The sequence below is a fragment of the Helobdella robusta genome (genome assembly GCF_000326865.2).
Source record: "Helobdella robusta unplaced genomic scaffold HELROscaffold_21, whole genome shotgun sequence".
NCBI classification, from domain to species: Eukaryota; Metazoa; Annelida; class Clitellata; order Rhynchobdellida; family Glossiphoniidae; genus Helobdella; species Helobdella robusta.
This window is the reverse complement of record NW_008704124.1, coordinates 2,950,803-2,971,187: the sequence shown is the minus strand read 5'-3', so window position 1 is coordinate 2,971,187 and position 20,385 is coordinate 2,950,803. Positions and strand designations below refer to the sequence as shown.

Here is a 20,385-nt window from a genome sequence, read left to right as displayed (position 1 = left end):
ACTCACTCACTCACTCACTCACTCACTCACTCACTCACTCACTCACTCACTCACTCACTCACTCACTCACTCACTCACTCACTCACTCACTCACTCACTCACTCACTCACTCACTCACTCACTCACTCACTCACTCACTCACTTACTCACTCGCTCGCTCGCTCACTCACTCACTCACTTGCTCGCTCGCTCACTAACTCACTCACTATCATCATCATCGGGATCCTCATCATTCTTTCTGCTTCAAAATCACCACTTAATAAATTTCATCACTTTAACAATTGTTATAACGTCTTGTTTCAAATCAACAAGATGATCTAGATGTTGTTGTTGTTGAAGATGTTGTTGTTGTTGAAGATGTTGTTGTTGTTGAAGATGTTATCGTCAGCGATGGTGTAGTGTGTGATTGTTTGCACGCTAGATAGAAATGGTTCTTGAGTTGTTTATGTTGTTGTCGATTATGTTGTTGATGCTGTTGTTGTTGTTGATGTTGTTGTTGTTGTTTTTAATTGTGTGACTTGGGGTGGTGAAATGATAGATGGTGGGATAGTGGAATGATAGATAGTGGGATGGTGGGATGGGATGATGATGGAATGATGAGATGGTGGGGTGTGAACGGTCAAACAAAACTGCAAACAAATAAAAAAATAATTGATTGAAAAACAATAAAGAACTATCATCCCATGGGTCAGAAGTGTATGTGTGTGTACGTGTGTAAGCATGCATGTGTGTGAGCGTGTGTGTGTGTGTGTGTGTGTGTTTGTGTGTTTAACTTTAATGATCGTACGGTTGAATCTGAGTTTTTTATTTATTCATGGTGAAAGGTTTATGGGAGGAATTTAGTGAGTGAATTGTTTGGCGAGCGATCAACAGCTTCGAGCACTTCAAATAAATCATAACAGCGCTCCCAGTGTAGTTGTGTATGAATGTAGTTTTGTGTTTTTTCAAAATGTTTTATCGTTTCGACATTTGGACGATTGTTTATTCATTCATTCGTTCGTTCATTCGTTTATTCATTCATTCGTTTATTCATTCATTCGTTTATTCATTCATTCGTTTATTCATTCATTCGTTTATTCATTCATTCGTTTATTCATTCATTCATTCATTCATTCATTCATTCATTCATTCATTCATTCATTCATTCATTCATTCATTCATTCATTCATTCATTCATTCATTCATTCATTCATTCATTCATTCATTCATTCATTCATTCATTCATTCATTCATTCATTCATTCATTCATTCATTCATTCATTCACTCACTTATTCATTCATTCATTCACCCATCCATTCATTACGAAACACCGGTATCTAATAAATTTTTAATACTCGACAAATACGTAGCGGAAGATTTATGTTGTACGATAATTAACGATGAGCTCCGAGTTGTTGTGTATGTCTGTCTGTCTGTTTGTCTGTCTGTCTGTACGTGTCAAATATGTATGTATGTATGTATGTGTAGGTGTATGTATGTAAAAGTTGTGTGTGTGTGTGTGTGTTTGTATGTAAGAATATATGAGTGCAGGTATCTGAGTATGTATGTATTATTCAGGTGTGTGTATTTATATATGAATGTTTGTATGTGTAGTGTATGTATGCATGCATGTATGTATGTATGTATGTATGTATGTATGTATGTATGTATGAAAGTATGTATGTATGCGTGAGTATTTATTTATATATGTACATGTACACGTGTGTGCATGTGTGTGCTTGTCAGCGCCGGCTCATCTTAATGTGTTAATAAAATGATTTAGAATGATGCAAGCCAGCATCCAGCTGCATGTTTGCCGAGCCTCGATTTTAATGCTGCTAATTTCTGTTCAATGTTGTTGTTGTTGTTGTTGTTGTTTGGTGTGTAACATGCTGTTGTCATTGTTTGGCACGAAATGCCATTGCTACTGTACTTAATTCAACAAGACAACTTCCATTTAGTTGTTGTTGATGCTTCAATGGAAATATTTTCATTAGGACTGAAATGAAGAGTTGCTATGCAGCTTGAAATTGTTGTTGTTGTTGTGTGTGTGTGTGTGTGTGTGTGTGTGTTGTTTCCGATTGTATCTTTTGAAGGTTTAACCATAATACACACGCACACACACATTCAAAGCAAACACATAGACATACACACACACGTACACACTCACACACACACAAACAAACTCACACACACACAAACAAACACAATGAAGAGTAAGAATGACGAAGGTACTGATGGCCATCATTAATATCCCACGTTCGAGATCAATGTTGCTGTAGCTTGCGTGCTGGTGATTGCTTCATCTGGTCAGTAGAGTCGAATGTCAGCCAATTGGTCTGCTGCCGGCCGTTCGTGTTCAGTGTGCTGGCGAGTTATTCTCTCTACCCCTCTCAGTGTGTCTGTGTGAGTATTCTTGCGGGGGTTGCTAGTTGGCAGTGGTTGCAGAACTCCATTCAACATGTTGCAGCAGCAGTGAAAGCCAGCACGGACAAATCACAGATCCATATAAACATATTTCGATCCGAACTAATCTTGTTCATAACATTATTTACGCATAAACATATATACACACCACACACACATCTACACACTCACACACACACACATCTACACACTCACACACACACATCTACACACACAAAAAGAGACACATCCAAACACACGAATAGAATTCATACACAAATAACACTCATCATTGCTTCTGCTTTCTAAACCAACAAACGCGTCACGAAAATGAGGAAGATTCCTCATCCGCTCCATCGATCATGTCACCAGCGACATGCTCCTCTTGGCGGTTGTGTTGATGATGATGTTTGTGGTGAGGTGGTGGTGATGATGATGATTATGATATTTGTAGTGATGATTATGATGCTTGTGGCGAGGTGGTTATGATGATGATGATATTTGATGAGGTGATGATGATGATGTTGATGATGTGTGGTAAAACTAGCGACACTGACAATAATGTAGCTTGAGAAGTGAACTTCAAGTTCCAACTCGCTGCAGAAACGCCAGCCACACAGGAACGCTTCCATCGCCTCTCTACGCACGACGACATCAAGTAATTGAAGATCTTTCATTCATTATAACTCAATTAAACATCACACACACACAACACACACACCGTACAACAACACACTGTACAACACACCATACAACACACCATACAATACACACACAGCACATCATTCAGCACACCATACAACACACCAACAACACATTACACAACACATCATAAAATACATCAGGATGTTTTTTCAATTTAACTACGACTTGCACTAAACTTGTGCAAACAGTTGCTGGCTGACAACAACAACACATGACAACAGCAACCCATGACAACAACAACCCACAATCCAACCCGACGTTGTGTTATTTCATGCACCAATCCTTTCAAACGCAAGATAAAGAGGGAAAGAGGAAGAAGATAGGTCTGTAGACATTTTCTTGATTGATTTAGACATTTTCATAGACAAGCCACTCAAGCAGACATCGTAATTCAAAGATATGCAACGTGTTTCAATATACAACAGTAGCAGCAGCAACAGCAACGACAACAACAACAACAAACAACAACAAACAACAACAACGATAGCAAACAACAATAACCGCAACAACAAAAACAACAATGATAACAAACAACGACGACAAACAACAACAACAAACAACAACAACAACATTTAAGATAACAAACAACTACAACAAACAACAACAACCACAACAGGCCATCATCGCTGGCAACAGAAGATGATGAGATCCAGTGACAGATCCTTCGTGAAGAAATGAATGATACATGACAATAAGAAGTAACAGAACATTTACGTTGCTACGTTTTATTTGTTCGTCAATCTCACTATATGTATTTGTTTGTGTTTGTTTGTATGTACGTGATTGTTTGTGTGTGTGTGCATGTGTTTGTGTATGTATGCGCATGTTTGTTTCGCGTGCATGTGTTTGTGAGTGTATGTGTGTGTGTTTGTTCGTTCGTTTGTGTGTATGTGTTTGTTAGTGTTTGTGTGTTTTTTGTTTGTTTATGTGTGTGTGTGCTTGCTTGTTTAGGAAGGAAAGGACATAATGCGGTAGAACGGAGAATGAATCAAAAACAAAACTGACAAATGCATGGGAGGTTAAGCAATCAGTTTTGCTTTGCGGAAAGTTGACAAGAATTACAACAACCATTTTAAAATAGAGTCATAAAACTAGCAAGTGTTAACTAAAAGAAAGATCGGTTAAGGATGCTGTGATGTTGAAACTAAACTGAAATGTTCTTTCAACTGTTCATCACCATCCCATTTAATTATTCTTCACTTATTTGCCGCTCAATAAATCATCCTTTCGTTGTTTACCAATTGTGATCATCCATTCGTACGGAGGATAATTTATTGCGTTGTTTTGAAGTTAGCTGCAGATGACGCCTGGTGGTGTCGACCGAGTGGCTGGTGTGGCGACTACAGTTTTATGGCGATGTTTTATTTGTTTTTTTCATGCATGCCTGAATCTTAACCCAGTCGTAAATAACAGTGGCGGCGACAGTTGCGACAGAGGCGTCTAGACGACCGAAAGTTGAAACATCGGCCAGTAATGTTAATAAACATCCTCATCTTACTTGGACAACAAGACGATGAAACTCGCGTAACATTAACACAGCATCCTACATCTTCAGATCGGTACCGGAGGAATGACTCTTTTGAGAGTAAGAAGGACAAATGACTTGAAGTACGGAAGCATGGTTCGAACGCAAACAAGACCCAGATAAAATGCTTGTTTGAAAAGACAGCAGTGGGCTATTTCGGCACCTTTGCCTCTGTGCGCTGTTTCTTCTGTGGAATGATTCGAAGCAGGACCTCTGACGACCACCAAAGAATGATGCTGCTTGCTTCTTTCATCAACTTGCTCTATCACTGTGATTACACTGTCCGCTCTATTTGCAGTAACAACAACAACAACAATAATAATAATAATAATTACAACAATACAGCAAAGACAACAATAATAACAATAACGACACTAAGAACAACAACAACAAAAACACCAACGACAACAACAACAATAACAACAACAACAACAACAACAGTAACAACAACACCATTATTCACGAGCGGGCAAGCAAATATGGAACAAGCATGCCTCGATATGCTCAATAACTCAGTCTAATTAGGTGGTCTGCAGGAGATGCATTCAAGTAGGTACGTTGGTGGTGGGGTGTGTTGGTGGGTGTGTTGGTGGTGGGTGTGTTGGTGGGTGTGTTGGTGGGTGTGTTTGTGGGTGGGTGTTTTTGTGGGTGGGTGTGTTTGTGGGTGTGCTTGTGGGTGGGGGTGTTTGTGGGTGTGTTTGTGGGTGGGTGTGTTGGTGGGTGTGTAAACAAGGTTGGTAGGTGGGGATGTTGTAGAAATGTGTAAGGCGGGTAAACTCGATTAATCGTGTCAATGAGATAACTTCTCTATAGACCGACACCTGCGTAGAACTACTGAAACTGAGGACGAGCTAACAAGTTAGGCAAGACAGACGCACACACACGCACACACACACACACACACACACACACACACACACACACAAGGACACATACACATACACACACGCACATACATACACGCACACATACACACACACATACACATACACATATATACACACACACACAAGGACACATACACACACGCACATACACGCACGCACACGCAAACACTTTGTTAGCAGTTGAACGTTATTTCGCATCTGCCTTAATGTGTGGCGTGATCTTCAACCAACCATCCATCAGCTATTAGAGAAAATTGTGATAGAAAAAATTAATGAAATGAGTAGAAATTGTGAATGAATAAATGAGTGAATGAATGAATGAATGAATGAATGAATGAATAAATAAATGAATGAATAAATGAATGAGTGGATGAGTGAGTGTTAAGAAGAGATTAAACAAAAAATAAAATAATAAACCGGAAGATGTGGGCAATGAGAAATGGATGGATGGATGGATATTTAGATGGATGGGCGGATGGATGGATGGATGAACGAATGGATGAATGAAATGATGCATGGACTGCATGCATGGTTGCGCGGATTGACTGGTCATCAATTAATCTCATTTGGATGACAAGTCATTTTGTGGAAAGGCAGGTGACAACCATCCCAATCTATAAACCTTTCAAAGCTCCCTGATTGATTGCTTTATAAATTAAATATATGCCATGATGAATGGCGATTGTGCAAATGAATGTGCCGGGATGAATCGGCCAACATACTTCTACGTGAACATGCATATGCGTGTGTCTTTGCGTATTGGGGAGTTAACGTGTGCGTGTGTGTGTAGTTACTTGTCTGTCTGTCTGAAACGACAGTTTTGTGTTGACGAGACATGTTTCTGAAGCCAGTTTCTTGAGTGTTGGTTTGCGAAGCAGTTCAGTCGTGCATCTCCAAGTTTGCCTATGTACGCATGTTTGTGTGCACGTGTGCGTGTGTGTGCTTCTCTGGCTGTGCCTTCGTGTTGTTGCGTCATGCGAGTTCGTTTGTTTGCAAGGCTATGTAGGTGTTTGTCTGTTTGTTTGTGGGCGGTTCGTGCATGCGCTGACGTCACTCATTGAAAAGTCCATCCCAAGTTAAAATCATCATCATTCATATTTATAAGCGGACGGAAATAAGTTGAAACAAAATATTAATCAAAAACCGAAAGATTTTATATTTATAAATGACAAATGATTATAAACCATATAAATTGATATGTTGATTGATTGAATGATTGATTGAATGATTGAATGAATGTATGATTAATTGATCGATTGAATGATTGAATGAATGCATGATTAATTGATTGATTGATTGAATGAATAATTGATTAATTGTATGAATTAATGATTGAATGAATGATTAAATGAATGAATGATTAATTGATTGATTGATTGATTAATTAATTGATTGATTGATAATTGATTGAATGAATGAATGAATGAATGATTGATTGATTGATTGATTGATGGCGTGATTAATTTATTCAAAACCATCATATCATATCTGAGCTGAGAAAAAGGCGATCTAAAAATAAGCAGACATCCGCATTTAACTCCTTCCTTCGGCGTTTATTTTTGCACCGCTAATTTAATTGAATATTTTAATTCCCAATTAATTGCCTATAAATGGCTGCAAGTAATTAAATGGGACGACGCTGTGAAGTTGTGGTGTGGTGTTGTTGTGATGTGTGTGGTAGTAGTAGTGTGGTGTGGTGTGTGTGGTGGTAGAAGTAATGTGGTGTGTGTGGTAGTAGTGAGTAGTGTGTGGTGTGTGTGTGTTGTAGTATGTGTTGTGGTGTGTGATAGTAGTAGTAATGTGGTGTGGTGTGTGTGTGGTGTGGTAGTAGTAGTAGTGTGGTGTGTGTGGTGTGTATACAGGCACGCTAACATTGCAGATTGTCTCATCCTAATTGGTGAATCACTTGCTTATAATACAAATATTAAAGAAGTGAACGTTTAATATTTATTGAAAATAGATATTAAATTAATAATATAAAATTTGTGCATGTGAGTGTGTGTGTTTGTGAGTATGTGTGTCTGTTAGCTTGTTTGTATGTGTGTGTTTGTGAGTATGTGTGTGTGTGTATGTCTGTGTGTCTCTATGTTTGTTTGTTTGTGTGTGTGTGTGTGTGTGTGTGTACGCAAGCAGCACAAACGTCAGAATTCGGCCTGCGTGTGTTTTATGAAATGTTTAAAAATAATTTAAAGCGTTTAATGTTTTTTAATAACGACAACGTCTGCAAGACTCACAAGTGTATAACTGCAGGGATGGAGGTGGGAGTGGATGGATGTATGCATGCATGCACATGTAGAACTCTGTTAAACCGACAAGGTGGTGATGATGACAACGATGGTGATAATGATGACTGTGGTGATGGTGGTGATGATGATGACTTTGTTGATGATGATGATTGCAATGGTGATGATGATGATGATTGTGATGATGATGATGATGATGAGTAGCGGAAATGGATAAACTTTTTTACAGATTCATTTGTCCATATTTTTGAAATGCTAAGCAGTCAAATGATGCATGCATCAATTTTCCATCCAATTAAGGAGGATACCAATAAATTTTATTCATCTAATTATTTAATTATATGAATTTTATTCATCTAATTGATTTCAATTAAAAATGGAAGAATGGTGATAATAAATCAGGCTGCTAATGGACCAAATGATTCATTGAGTCAATTAATTAGTTCAATAAAGATTGTGTCTCGATAAGAATGAAGATGATGAAGAAGATGATGATGATGGTGGTGATGATGATGACGATGGTGGTGGTGATGATGATGACGATGGTGGTGGTGATGATGATGACGATGGTGGTGGTGATGATGATGACGATGATGATGACGGTGATGATGACGATTGAGATGATCTCTGGTTTCATGTCTACATGAGAATGTGTTTTAAAAGTTGATACGCAATCATGGATAGATAAACAAACATCATCGTATTGAAATAAAAATTTGTATCTAAAATAATCTTCCTTATATTACTCTGACCTGCATAGCATCGTTCGTGCATTTGAGTCCAGCGCCAGTTGGTTATTAGACTTTAACATTTTGCTGATAATCATCTCAACTTACTAGCGTGTGTTAACGCTGATGTATACATTGCAAAGTGTAGGAACATAAGTTGTGAGGACGATCAGTCTGTTGAATGAAGTCTGTGAAGATTGTTACGGAGCAGGACAAAAGCATCTGCTCATCTCTACTACTCTTTCGCTTCCATTCAACCACCCACAGTCATTCAAAATATGTTACATCTTATTACTCTTAGAGTAGCCAGCCAAGATGATGTAAGAACTGCTGGCATTTTTGAGACGCTTCGCTTGACTAACAACATGGCCCGACGATGTTCGCTGCCCGGTTGGAACGTTTAGTGCTGAATTATATTTGCATTTGCTTCATTAATCTTTCATTAAGGTTCGTCTGTCCTGGAGTTTGCACGGTTTACTAAGTTTTTGATTTGTACGATGCTCTATAAGCAGATTAAATCTGTTTACTAATTTTTATTAATTAATTAATTAATCTTATTTTATTTGTTCTTTAGATTTATTGTAAATTTACACGAACAAGCTTATACAGCTTATATGTATGGTATTAATTATTTATTGAGGGTTGGCTGAAAAAAACACACGACGTTGTGCTGAACACTTTTTACAAAATTTTTTTGTTTTTTTTTGAGAAAAAAAAATAAAAAATTTGAAATAATAAAAACTACGTACAAAAAATCAAGTAAAATTATAAACTTTTTCAAATTTAAGTTGATCGTGTTGATGAAATCCTACCCAGTTAGATTTCACGATTGAAACTGATTTGATGCCTAACTCATGTTCATGATGAAGCCTTTCCTGGTGCACTGAAGAGCAGCAGAAGCAGAATGAGCTGGCAAGACACCGACGACAACCGATCGTTATCCGTGGCATTCCTCTTACATGCATGCAATAGCGTTACCTGCTATTTTGCTTCAGGATTTTCATATCGCTTTTACTTTTATTCAGTTAGCTTTTGTCATTAATTATAAACAATTATGAAACGTTTACATTATGTTCGTTTACATTATATTTCAAAACTTGGTTTTGCTTCATGCAAAACATTTGAGATAACCGCATGAACGTGTGTAACAAACTTATAGGGTGTTCAATGAAATTTTATTAAATAAAGTTTGAGTAAGTTAATGGCATGTTGTAAAAACATGTTGTGCTTTGCTGAAATAACATGCAAGCAGCTGGTTTCTTTGCGTTATTAAGTGATTGGAATACATATTTTAATTTAATTTTGAATCGTCAAATCACAATTTTTTTTCAAATACAAATATACGTTAAATGATGCAATTCGTTTAGCTAGTTCTAGATGATTCATACAAATTGCACATGATTCCGAACACAAAAACACGAATTATAATTATACGCATGGAGTGGAGTGAAAATGTGCAACGAAGATGCAAGTGAATGAAAGATGAACTAACAGCGTTGGATGGAAAGAAATCTGGAGTGAGGTACTGAGAGGAAGTTGTCGTCACCGATGTTGACGATGATACTGACATTTTGTTGTTGGTGTGATGCACTTGCTACATAAGCTACTCTTGAAACGTTCGTTATCAGTGTTAGTGTTGTTGTTTTCTTGTGTTTATTTTTCAGTTTAAAACTGTCGTTCGTGTTGAGGGGATGTTTTTGCTTGTTATAATGCAAGTTGGGGGTAAATGTGTTAGTTGCTGAGTTCAACGAATCTGTAATGTAATGTAAGTAGTCTATTCGAGGTTCGTCAGTTGCTTCTACGCTGCTGTTCAATGTAACATTATTTCGTTGTAATCAGCTAAGCAAGTACGTAACTATGAGCAAACGATTTATTTCATAACAAATACTTACAAGTTGGAGATTAATTGAAACAAAATCAGAAAGATTTTCAGCGGTGAAGTTCATCGTTCGCTGTGGGCATGGTTGATTTGCTCATTGCGTGATCTTCATTCATTATTTACCTTCTCCACTTTGTCTGAAGGTGGCGGTTGTTCTGGTTGTTTGCTGGTTGCTGGCGATGTTATCCTCAAAACTGATGAATAAATGAACCAATGAATGCTATCCACAATTACAAGTGCTTGATATGTTTTAAAATTAAATACAGAGTAATCCTCTCTGAATTTTAAAGAGTCAGAACAGATTTTGAACAGAAGAGAGCTTTCACGCTTAAATATCATTTATATATTAATGTTAATAAAATAAACTAACTAAATAACAAATTAATTATTGATCAAATGATTTAACTAATGATATAAACTCGCAATAAAACTTCTGTAACTGGACAATAACAAATATTTCCATCAGATTAACTATCAACAAGAAATGTGGCAGAATATTTCTCAATAGAAGACTGTGGTATAATGAAACTTGATGTTCTACAAAGTGAGCTTATAGAAGAATACTCGTACGTAGGTACATGCAGGCGCTGAAATAAGGCATGTTGCATGTTGCATACGTGTGTATGAAATATATGGCGTGTGATCCCATCCTATGCATGTTCTGTACGTTGTACATGTGTATGTAAATATAACGAACAGTATTTACGCATTTAAATGTGTCGTACACATATACATTCGTTGTAACTATTTATACATATATTGGTACTATTTATACATATATTAGTACTATTTATACATATATTGGTACTATTTATACATATATATGCATGCATGTGAAGTTAGGGTATGATATTTGCGTCCAAATGTGAATAACTGGCATAAGAATAGAATGAAACAAATATGGACCAGTCGAATGAACATTCACTGGAATGAAACAGTTTGTGATCGATGGAGGTTCCTTCATGTGGCTATCAAATGAATTTTTCGATTAAACTTTTTAATATTTTTGATACTTTTCAAAAGTTGGGGCAGAATATTTAAAATATTGAAAAATAGACCAAACCAACTATGAATCAATCAATCCAAATGTTTCTGCCAAAACAATATTTTTAATATAAAATAAGAACAATAATAAATTGTTAGTCAATACAGAAACCAGCATTAAATAAAAAAATAGACTTGTTCGTACAACAACCAAATAACATTTTCTCCATTCAAGCACTCTGTAGAAATCACTGAAAATCCATCTACGTCTCATTCCCACGTGATGTCACCTCCTAACGTTCCTCAGAAAGCCAAAGTGTAGTGTAGACCTCGACCTGAACAATGCCGAAATCATACAATATGTCCAAACACGAAACACCCAAATACGACAATACAAGTCCGTGTATGCATATATCAATAGATCTAATTCTGGTTCCTATTGTTCTTAAAATCAGCAACCTGGTACGCAACAACCTTGCAACAAACCGTCCGATGCAACTGACCATCTCAGGAACTTGTAGAAGAACGATACAACAACCAGCTTCAAGGGCTATCCAACAGGATACCACTGCCAACCATGTAAGACCATTCCATACAGATAATACAATTCTGTTGATAAAAATGCTGTTTCTAATGTTTTTTTGCATACGAATTACCCATCCAGTTAGAAATCCCGACTACGTTTGTTTCGCGAGTCACTGTTTAGTGTATCTACTCCTATCATGCCTGAAACAAAGGGGTCTGTTATTTGGAAGATTTGGTCCTGCGTTTCTAGTGTCTGGACTGGAAAACAAAAACACCTCTCTGCTTCTTACATGCTTGCGATGTCTGGATCCACGCCGTGTACCTGTGTTGGTACTTTGAAAGTTAACTTCAAAAATGGTTTGCCAAAGAAATCGTATTAAAAGCAACTGTTATTGAAAATATCAACGGTTATATCGTTAGATACAATGTGGCATACAGAAAAGTCTATAGATATATGTAGTTTGAAAATATCATATAACATAACCTGAAAGATATCATTAGCTAAAAACACTTGAAGCACTCCAGTCTAGTCTCTAGTCAGTCTAGGTCTGCCTGACTTTGCCGCTGTTTATGACGTAATAATTAAAAAGATTAAAAAATAAATAAGATCTAGAATTTCTGCCATCTGTCGATCAGCTAGATCTAAAACCCACTAGCTTCGCAACAAGATAGGAAAAAATATTGTTATAATGTTTTCTACAAATGGTTTTCAAGAATGTTGTTGAAACTGTTGATGCTATTAAAATTTTTGTAGTGGTGTCGTTGCGGCAAGTATGTTATAAACAGTTGTATTGCTATTATTTTTCATTTGGGAAGATGTTTGTTTACAATGGAAATGTTAAGGTTTTCATAAATTTATGATTTAATTAGTATAATTGATGTTGTTGTGATTGATGCTGACATTAATTTGATGTTATGTGTTGTTGTTGTTTTTGTTGTTGTGGTTTGTTTCGCGCAACCCTGCACAACAAATTGTTCATCAGCTTGCCATCAACAGTCTCAAACTGATGAGATATTTTTCAGCCTGAATAATGTATTTGCTGACATCATATATTAAGCTGTGTAGCACCATCAATCATCCGAATCACAGCAACAACAATAACAACAACAACAACAAAAAACAACAACATTAATAATACTTGTGTTTCTGAAGCAACGTTTTAAAACCTATCACCACAATGTTTTTTTCCATACACGTCAGTCTCGTCTCGTCTCGTCTCGGTTCTCAAAATTATTTATTTCTTCGTCGTTTTTGAATCCACCACAAATAAATGTTCATAATGATATATTATGTTTGAGAACGACGTTGATGTTGGTTGTGATGATGATTGGAATGGTGATGGTGATGATAGTGACGATGATGATGATGTTGGTGGTGATGATGATGATAATGAAGATGATAGATTTCGTAATAGTAATATGATGATGATCCTAATGCAAGAGATTACATGGTAGAAACTTGAAACAGATAAGTACAGTGACGTAGATAACGATGTTAAAAGAGATAACAAATAACAAGAAAGAGTGAATGAAGAAGGATGGAAATAAAAAACAACAAAAAATAAAAGTAAACAAAACAATTGCTTTTGAAGCCATAACTTGTCGACAGTTTTGACAGTTTGATAGTTTGAAATGAGCCGAACGATCACTTGCTGACAGATGGATGATGTAGTTGCCATTTGATCTGCTACTGCCTTCTAGATCTTCATCTCACTCTATTCGTCTTTCTTCGTTCTTTCTTATTAATTTGTTTTCGTTCCGTTGGTTCGGTTCAGTTGATGTAAGGGTCGCTTGTGATGATGTCGTTGATGTGATTGTCTATTAACGTCGTTTTGTGTTGATGTAACTATGATGTGTTTGTTTATGTTTTCGATGGTGTAACTATGTTGATGTTGTTGTGTTGAGATGTTGTTGTGTTGAGATGTAACTATGTAGCTGCTGTTGTGTTGAGATGCTGTTGTGTTGAGATGTAACTATGTTGATGTTGTTGTGTTGAGATGTAACTATGTAGCTGCTGTTGTGTTGAGATGTTGTTGTGTTGAGATGTTGTTGTGTTAAGATGTAACTATGTTGATGTTGTTGTGTTGAGATGTAACCATGCTGATGTTGTTGTATGTTACGGGGATTTCAGCGTAGGATGTAGTTTTTTATTTGATGTCTTTGCCCCGTGTTGCTGCGTTCATGCATGTAGTGTCAGTGTCACTATGTTGATGTAATTGCTTTTTTGCCTAAATTTGGTTATTGATGTACTGGAATTTAATTGTTTTCAAATATAATAATAATAATAATATATTTTATGTATTTCAGCAGATGTTTGTTTATTTGTTAGTTTTTGAATTGTTCAACAGTGATGATGGTGATAGCTGTTTCTGACAAACATAATTTAATTCCCGAAGTTCATTCACGTAAGTTCACCTGCCTTTGTGTCAACTTTTAAATAACAATTAATTTTTATCATTCGTTAAATATTTATTTTCTAACATACAATGAGTTCCTGTTGTCCGTACAAATGCTTAGTGAGCCTAGATATTAAATAATGCAATTTCGTTGAAACTGCAAGGAGGGTAGCAATTGATCAATGCATTGTTTCAAAACCGAAATAAATAATGCAGGCAGTCTGTCATCTGCATTGTTAGGCTTGCCGCCGACCAGCACATTAGCAACTGACGGCATCATTAATATGATATTATAACTCACAATTAATACAATGTACTCTTTGTCAGATCATTAGAGGGCGGCTTGCTTGGACAATTAAGTTTTCGATCAGTCATTGTTTAGTTGTTTTTGGGAGGGTTGCAAACACACGCACACACACACCACACACAGACATACCCACACACACATACACATGCACACCCCACACAAACACCACACAGAAACACACACACAAACACACGCGCAAAGGTACACGATGATGATGTAAATTTTTTTGACAAACATTTGTCACATTCCTCGTTAAATATGACGAATGCGATATTTCGCATAACTCGTTCGTGTAGTTTTTTTGAAGTTTTTACGATTGTGCGTCATCGTTAGGTGACATTTTACTGAATAAATTATTTTTGAAGTGAATTAAACGTTCATCTTCCGACTGTCCATCGGCCCAAACGCGAGAGAAGTAGCTTCAACCAATGCAGACAGGTGCAGGAATATCGACTTTGATCGGAAGGATCCAAACTTGAATTCATTTTTAATAAACAATAAAAAATGTATTTAATTGATCTAATAATGGCCGGTTCGTGGTTCTGAACTGAAAAGAAACATCTGCTGATGAGAGATCCGAAACGACGAGGCTTTCTTTTAAGGAAAGTCGCAAAATTACGAATGCTCAGATCGTCAGTCGAATCTTTCGCATTTTTTTGCAAAATTTGTTTCCACTAATTATATTCAAAGGTTTCATTTCTTTTGTCAAGACGAAGTTTTATCTTTTTTAACTCAAGCTAAAAACTTTGTTGCCGTTATACCTGGCGATTGACAAAAATTTAAAGATGTTCTGTGAAGTTAATAAATAAATATTATATAAACTAGTTACTTACATAATTAAATTATTTTGATTCCATATTGAGCAGATCTTTTACTTTTTAATTGTGACAGGTTTCTTTTACTCGATACATAAATGCATGTTGAATGCGAGTTTAATGCTTTTAGAGTTGAGATATTTTTATACATTACTTATTTATTGTATATATGTACGTGCTGAAGTTTCTTCAAAAATTATTTAACTGACAATTTTTCAGAATAAATTATACTATAAAGCAGAGACTGCATGACAGAGTTTTCCAACCCGGAGATCAAAACTCGGTGGGCGTGGAATGACAATTTGACAGGGGTTGCGCAAGATCCTCAAAAAGACATGCGTTCTTGTCAAAATTTTTGACTTTTGTGTTCATAGATTTGTTATTTGTTCTCAATTTTGTACAGTTTTTCCATTTCCAACAACTTTTTGCAAAAAATATTTTTCCAAAGTTTTCTGTCCGTTAAAAATATGTATAAAGTAAAAATACATAAAGAGGTACGATGCGGACAATGGCCTTTGCAGGCTCTTGCAAGACTTAAATAATGTCCTCAAAACAGATCGGCATTTGGCTTATTATTTTATTTTGTCATGCTCATAATCCGTGAAAATCAGAGTACGTGAAAACCGTTCAAATTATGCTTAGAAACAAATAAATGCAAATATTTTAAAGATAATTTTATAAATATTAGATCTAATTTTTTAACGCAGAAAGAAATAGTGTGACGAAATGTTGCAAATTGGGACCAACCACAAAACATTCAATCATTTTTCTCTTCGGCGCGTCCATTCGAGAATTTAAATTTTTTTGATTCTCTTCATTTTAAACACTAAGAAAGCAAAAATAAACAAATAGATGTTAGTGATTGATATTAATTTTCAACCTTCAAAAAATTGTTTAGAAAAATGAAAGTTATTTCAAAATTTTGTTATACTAATCACACACATATTGTTGTAAGGTTTTAACAAGTGGTTAAGCATAAGAAGCAATGCTGTTCTGTTCACCTTCGATTGTTGATGTTTAAATTGTGAAATGAACTTGTGGAAATCTTCCGATGAAACTTTTAAAAAATTTTGTTGCAAAAAATTTTGCATATCATTGAAAATAACGCGTTTGCCTTCAAGTCTTTTTTCGCCACAATTTCAAAAGTTACCGCAGACATTCGAGGCATTCGAGTGAAACCTTGTGATAAGGACCACATGCGGTCACTGCTTTATCAATTAATTAAACATTTTATGGCTTAAAACTTATTAGTAATATGAACAAATAATCGTTAGGTAATTTCTAATTTTTTAATTTTAACACGAGCGGAGTCAAAAGGACCGGGTTCAAATGCGCAGTAAAACTTCAACGATTAACGCTAAACGTTATTGTTGCAATTTTACTTTAAGATCAAGTTGTTGTTTTATAAATGATCTAATCAGTTATGTAAAAAACACTCAGTCCACATAATTGTTCAATTTTTCATAAAAAATATCTATAGACAATAGATTTATCCCATTTAACTTTCGGATTTTCAAAAATTGCGTGTGTAAAATAAAAGAATATATTGTGGCTCAATTTTTCTAGAGATTGTTTTAGATTATTTTATAACTCAATAGCAAATTTTTACATGGGATTTTCATTTTCACAGTTCAGTAATTAATTCATGCCATACACTCAAGTTGATTATTGAAAATTTGGTCCATTTGAGATGTTACTTTACAGTTTCAAAAAGTTTCAAGGAGGAAGATCTGCAACCTCATCCTCTCTCACCTCTTCCCGAATTATTACATCTGAACGTTCAAATTGAATTCATTTTATTTGGCAGAGCATCGGAGCAGCAGTTTAGATCATCTGGAATTAAGTTTCCAGCAAGTTTTTTCGCTTGGTCGTCGCCATCATTCAGTGGAATGTTGTTTGCATCGCCATCTCCATTCCAGTTTTCCCCGTCCAATCGATGAATAACGTCTTCACCTTGAGTCGCATTTTTCAGCCTTAAATTTTTCATTTTTTTCGATAATTTGGCGCTCATTCGGTAGATGTCAGTAGGCGTGTTGGTTTCATCTTGGACGAGGAGGCTTGGGTGGTGGAGCTTGTAGGAGGTATGGTTCTCCATCATCCGCGAACTGCTGCTGGCTGGTTTCGACTGGCAAGGAATGCACGAGCACATGAGCCACTTCAGGTCGTTCTGTCATCAATTTAGTTTTGTAGTAATTTTTATAACAAATTAATTTCGAACATTTTTTTATTACAATTTAATTATTAAATTTATTCAAATTATTTTTAATTACAAATTTTCATCGATTTAGTCCCTTTCAGTTACGAATCATTTCAAAGGTTAATTTTGATTGTTTCGTTAACTTCTACACTACCCTGAATGTTTGTGCGAAAGGTGCACCAACACACACGTTCCTTCTTGCAGAATAAATTACTTTTATGGCAACATACCAAGAGCACTGCTTGCTGTCCTTATGTAAATCATGTCCCTCGCCCCATCTTAAATCAAATTTAAATTTTATTGCCGTGCTTTTTCAGTTTTCGTGGGTGCCTTATTTGATTTGTAGCTGTTTGTTGTTGACTTTTCAACGTGAATTTATTGATTTATGTTTAAAAAAATAAAACTAATTGGTTTAAAACTGTGATCATTCTTAATGTTTTTCTCACCGATAAAATGTTTGAACGCAAGCAAAAGCATCGTTTGCCAAATGTTGCCAGATTGTTGCAAGGTCGTTTGATGATCTCGCATTCGTACATCATAATCCCTTTAACAACTTACGCGTGAAAGTGGAATAATAATTGACAAAACATGCTAAAAACTATTTTTTCTAGAAAACATGCTCCCCGGCATGGTTAGCAAATATTTAATGTCCATCTCACGTAAATGAATTTAAAAACTGAACGAAGAAAACATCGCAGACGATGTCAGCAAGCACACGCCGAACACGATGGCATGAAATCGTCAAAAGAACCTCACCTGCCCCTAACCAACCTCACTAGCCCCTCGCTAAACTCACCAGCCCCTTACCAACCGCACCTGCCCCTCACCAACCTCACCTGCCCCTCACCGACCTCACCTGCTCCTCACCAACCTCACCTGCCCCTCACCAACCTCACCTGTCCATCGAGACAACCATCAGCACAGCAACTATTTCTACATTCTCCAACTAACTACCCAAGTTCGAATCATTTTCAACACTGGCACACTCTCTTAACAACTGGGAAGATATTGATGGCAATTTCATAAAAATTATTAATCGTTGCAAATTCATTGAAGAACATCAGGCAATTTAAGCAACTTGAGTGAACTCAATTTTTTGCAAAAGCAGACTGTTAAACAGACGCGCTTGAATATATTTGTTAAAATATTTCAGCGCAAGACGCAGTAACACGCAGAGTCAATCGATGAATCGTATCGTATGGCAGAGTTTGTGCAGTGCCTCTCATCGGTTGACATCGGACTGAGCAAAATTGAATTTTTTTACAAACAAAAACGTTCAAACTGCTTCGACACATTTTTTTGTCATTTTGTTCCTCCGTTTTTATTTTAAACTAATGAAGAATCGCTAACGTTGTTTGTGAGTTCTACGCTCTTTAGTGCACGCATTAGATCGGGCGAACCTTAAATATTAATTGTTATAATTATTTCTGCACCAAACGCTCAAATTTTCCATGTTGCCAAATGATCTAAAAACAGAAAATAGAAGCAATATGAAGGGACAGAGCATTTCGTCCTGAAAACTGCACTCGTACGTAAACAGTTGAATTGCAGTCGGCAAACATTTGCACTTCAATTGTACTTCGGTGTTACTTCTGCTCTACCGCTACTTCGGTGCTTAATTATTTGTACTGGCTTATTTGTTTAAGTTAATATACACACATTATACCAATGAAAAATATGATGAATATGAACTATGATGCTGACGATGACGATGATGATGATACGGTGATCATGTTGATGATGATTTTGTGACAAGAGCGCAGTTTAAGCTTGAAAGTGTATTATTAAAAAAAAGTTAGTTATTAAAAAAAAGTTAGTTATTAATTTGCTCATCTTTAGGAAGTTTTCAAAAGTTATCACGCAGCTCTCATTTTGTTGACCTGAAGTAAACTCAGGCCCTACCAATTCAAGAGACATCAAATTTCTCCAAATATTGAGAAATAAAAAAATTAGGACTATTCAATTATTCATGATTAAAATTTAATAAATGTGAACAGATGTTCAAACTGCCCGAGAGAGACTTCCACGGAGATTTTCTGTCGATGCTGGTCCGTCGTCGTCGCTCTTTCCTCCAGGCATGGGACGAGGGCACATCCCGGAGACATGCCACGAAGACTGCCAGGAACAAGTTTTAAACCGGAAGTTTGAGAATGACTGTAGTAGAGAAGAGTAGAGAATGACTGCTGCAACCAACTACCTTCTGATGCCGTTGATGCTATTTACATTTCTAAACCATTGCTAGATGTATTTTTGGTGATATGATTGGAGCATAAACTCGTAGTTCAGATTTTACGCTGCTTATTAGACGTCTTAGTATCAGCTTAAACTGTTCCTTCAAATTTTTGGCATTAATTTGCTTGTCGATCGTCTTTTCAATTTTTCTCAATAAGATTTTTTGATGATTAGACCTGCATCAACATCGGAACATTTCAAATCAATCAATCAATCACTCAACCATTTAGTTTGTAAAGCGCCATTCCGACCTTGTTCAACAGCGCACCTCAATGAAGACAAACATAGAACCAAACGTTCGAATGAACCAACATAGAGCTATTCACAATTATCAATGTTTGACGAAACATTAAAACATAACAAAAACTAATTCAAAATATGTTTAGTTTGTTGTTACCCATTTAAAATGAACATTACTGAAGGGCATCTATTGAAATTTGCAAAAAAATATTTTTTAATAAATAAAAAGACTGTCAATGGTATATACACAAGTTTGCGTTCATTTGATGATGATGACGATGATGATGACGATGATGATGATGACGATGATGATGACGATGATGATGATGACGATGA

General features: G+C 36.1%; 4 protein-coding genes across 4 annotated transcripts; 2 read left to right on the top strand and 2 right to left on the bottom strand.

Annotated features, from left to right (window-relative positions):
* Nucleotides 1-4,642: 4,642 nt before the first annotated feature.
* Nucleotides 4,643-11,029, bottom strand: HELRODRAFT_171829 (hypothetical protein; the record flags this gene model as incomplete). The annotated part of the gene is made up of 4 exons (XM_009018494.1): nt 4,643-4,904; nt 6,298-6,406; nt 9,967-10,145; nt 10,932-11,029. 4 exons carry the CDS (start codon nt 11,027-11,029, stop codon nt 4,643-4,645), a joined length of 648 nt encoding a protein of 215 aa, XP_009016742.1.
* Nucleotides 11,030-11,697: 668 nt separating this feature from the next.
* Nucleotides 11,698-12,242, top strand: HELRODRAFT_171828 (hypothetical protein; the record flags this gene model as incomplete). Its single annotated transcript, XM_009018493.1, has 2 exons — nt 11,698-11,916; nt 12,006-12,242. The coding sequence occupies 2 exons, from the start codon at nt 11,698-11,700 to the stop codon at nt 12,240-12,242; spliced, it is 456 nt and encodes a 151-aa protein (XP_009016741.1).
* Nucleotides 12,243-16,817: 4,575 nt separating this feature from the next.
* On the bottom strand, nt 16,818-18,113 carry HELRODRAFT_191473 (hypothetical protein; the record flags this gene model as incomplete). The annotated part of the gene is made up of 2 exons (XM_009018492.1): nt 16,818-17,547; nt 18,024-18,113. 2 exons carry the CDS (start codon nt 18,111-18,113, stop codon nt 17,161-17,163), a joined length of 477 nt encoding a protein of 158 aa, XP_009016740.1. The 3' UTR covers nt 16,818-17,160.
* A 196-nt stretch (nt 18,114-18,309) lies between these two features.
* On the top strand, nt 18,310-19,750 carry HELRODRAFT_171826 (hypothetical protein; the record flags this gene model as incomplete). Its single annotated transcript, XM_009018491.1, has 2 exons — nt 18,310-18,535; nt 19,575-19,750. 2 exons carry the CDS (start codon nt 18,310-18,312, stop codon nt 19,748-19,750), a joined length of 402 nt encoding a protein of 133 aa, XP_009016739.1.
* Between the last annotated feature and the right edge of the window lie 635 nt (nt 19,751-20,385).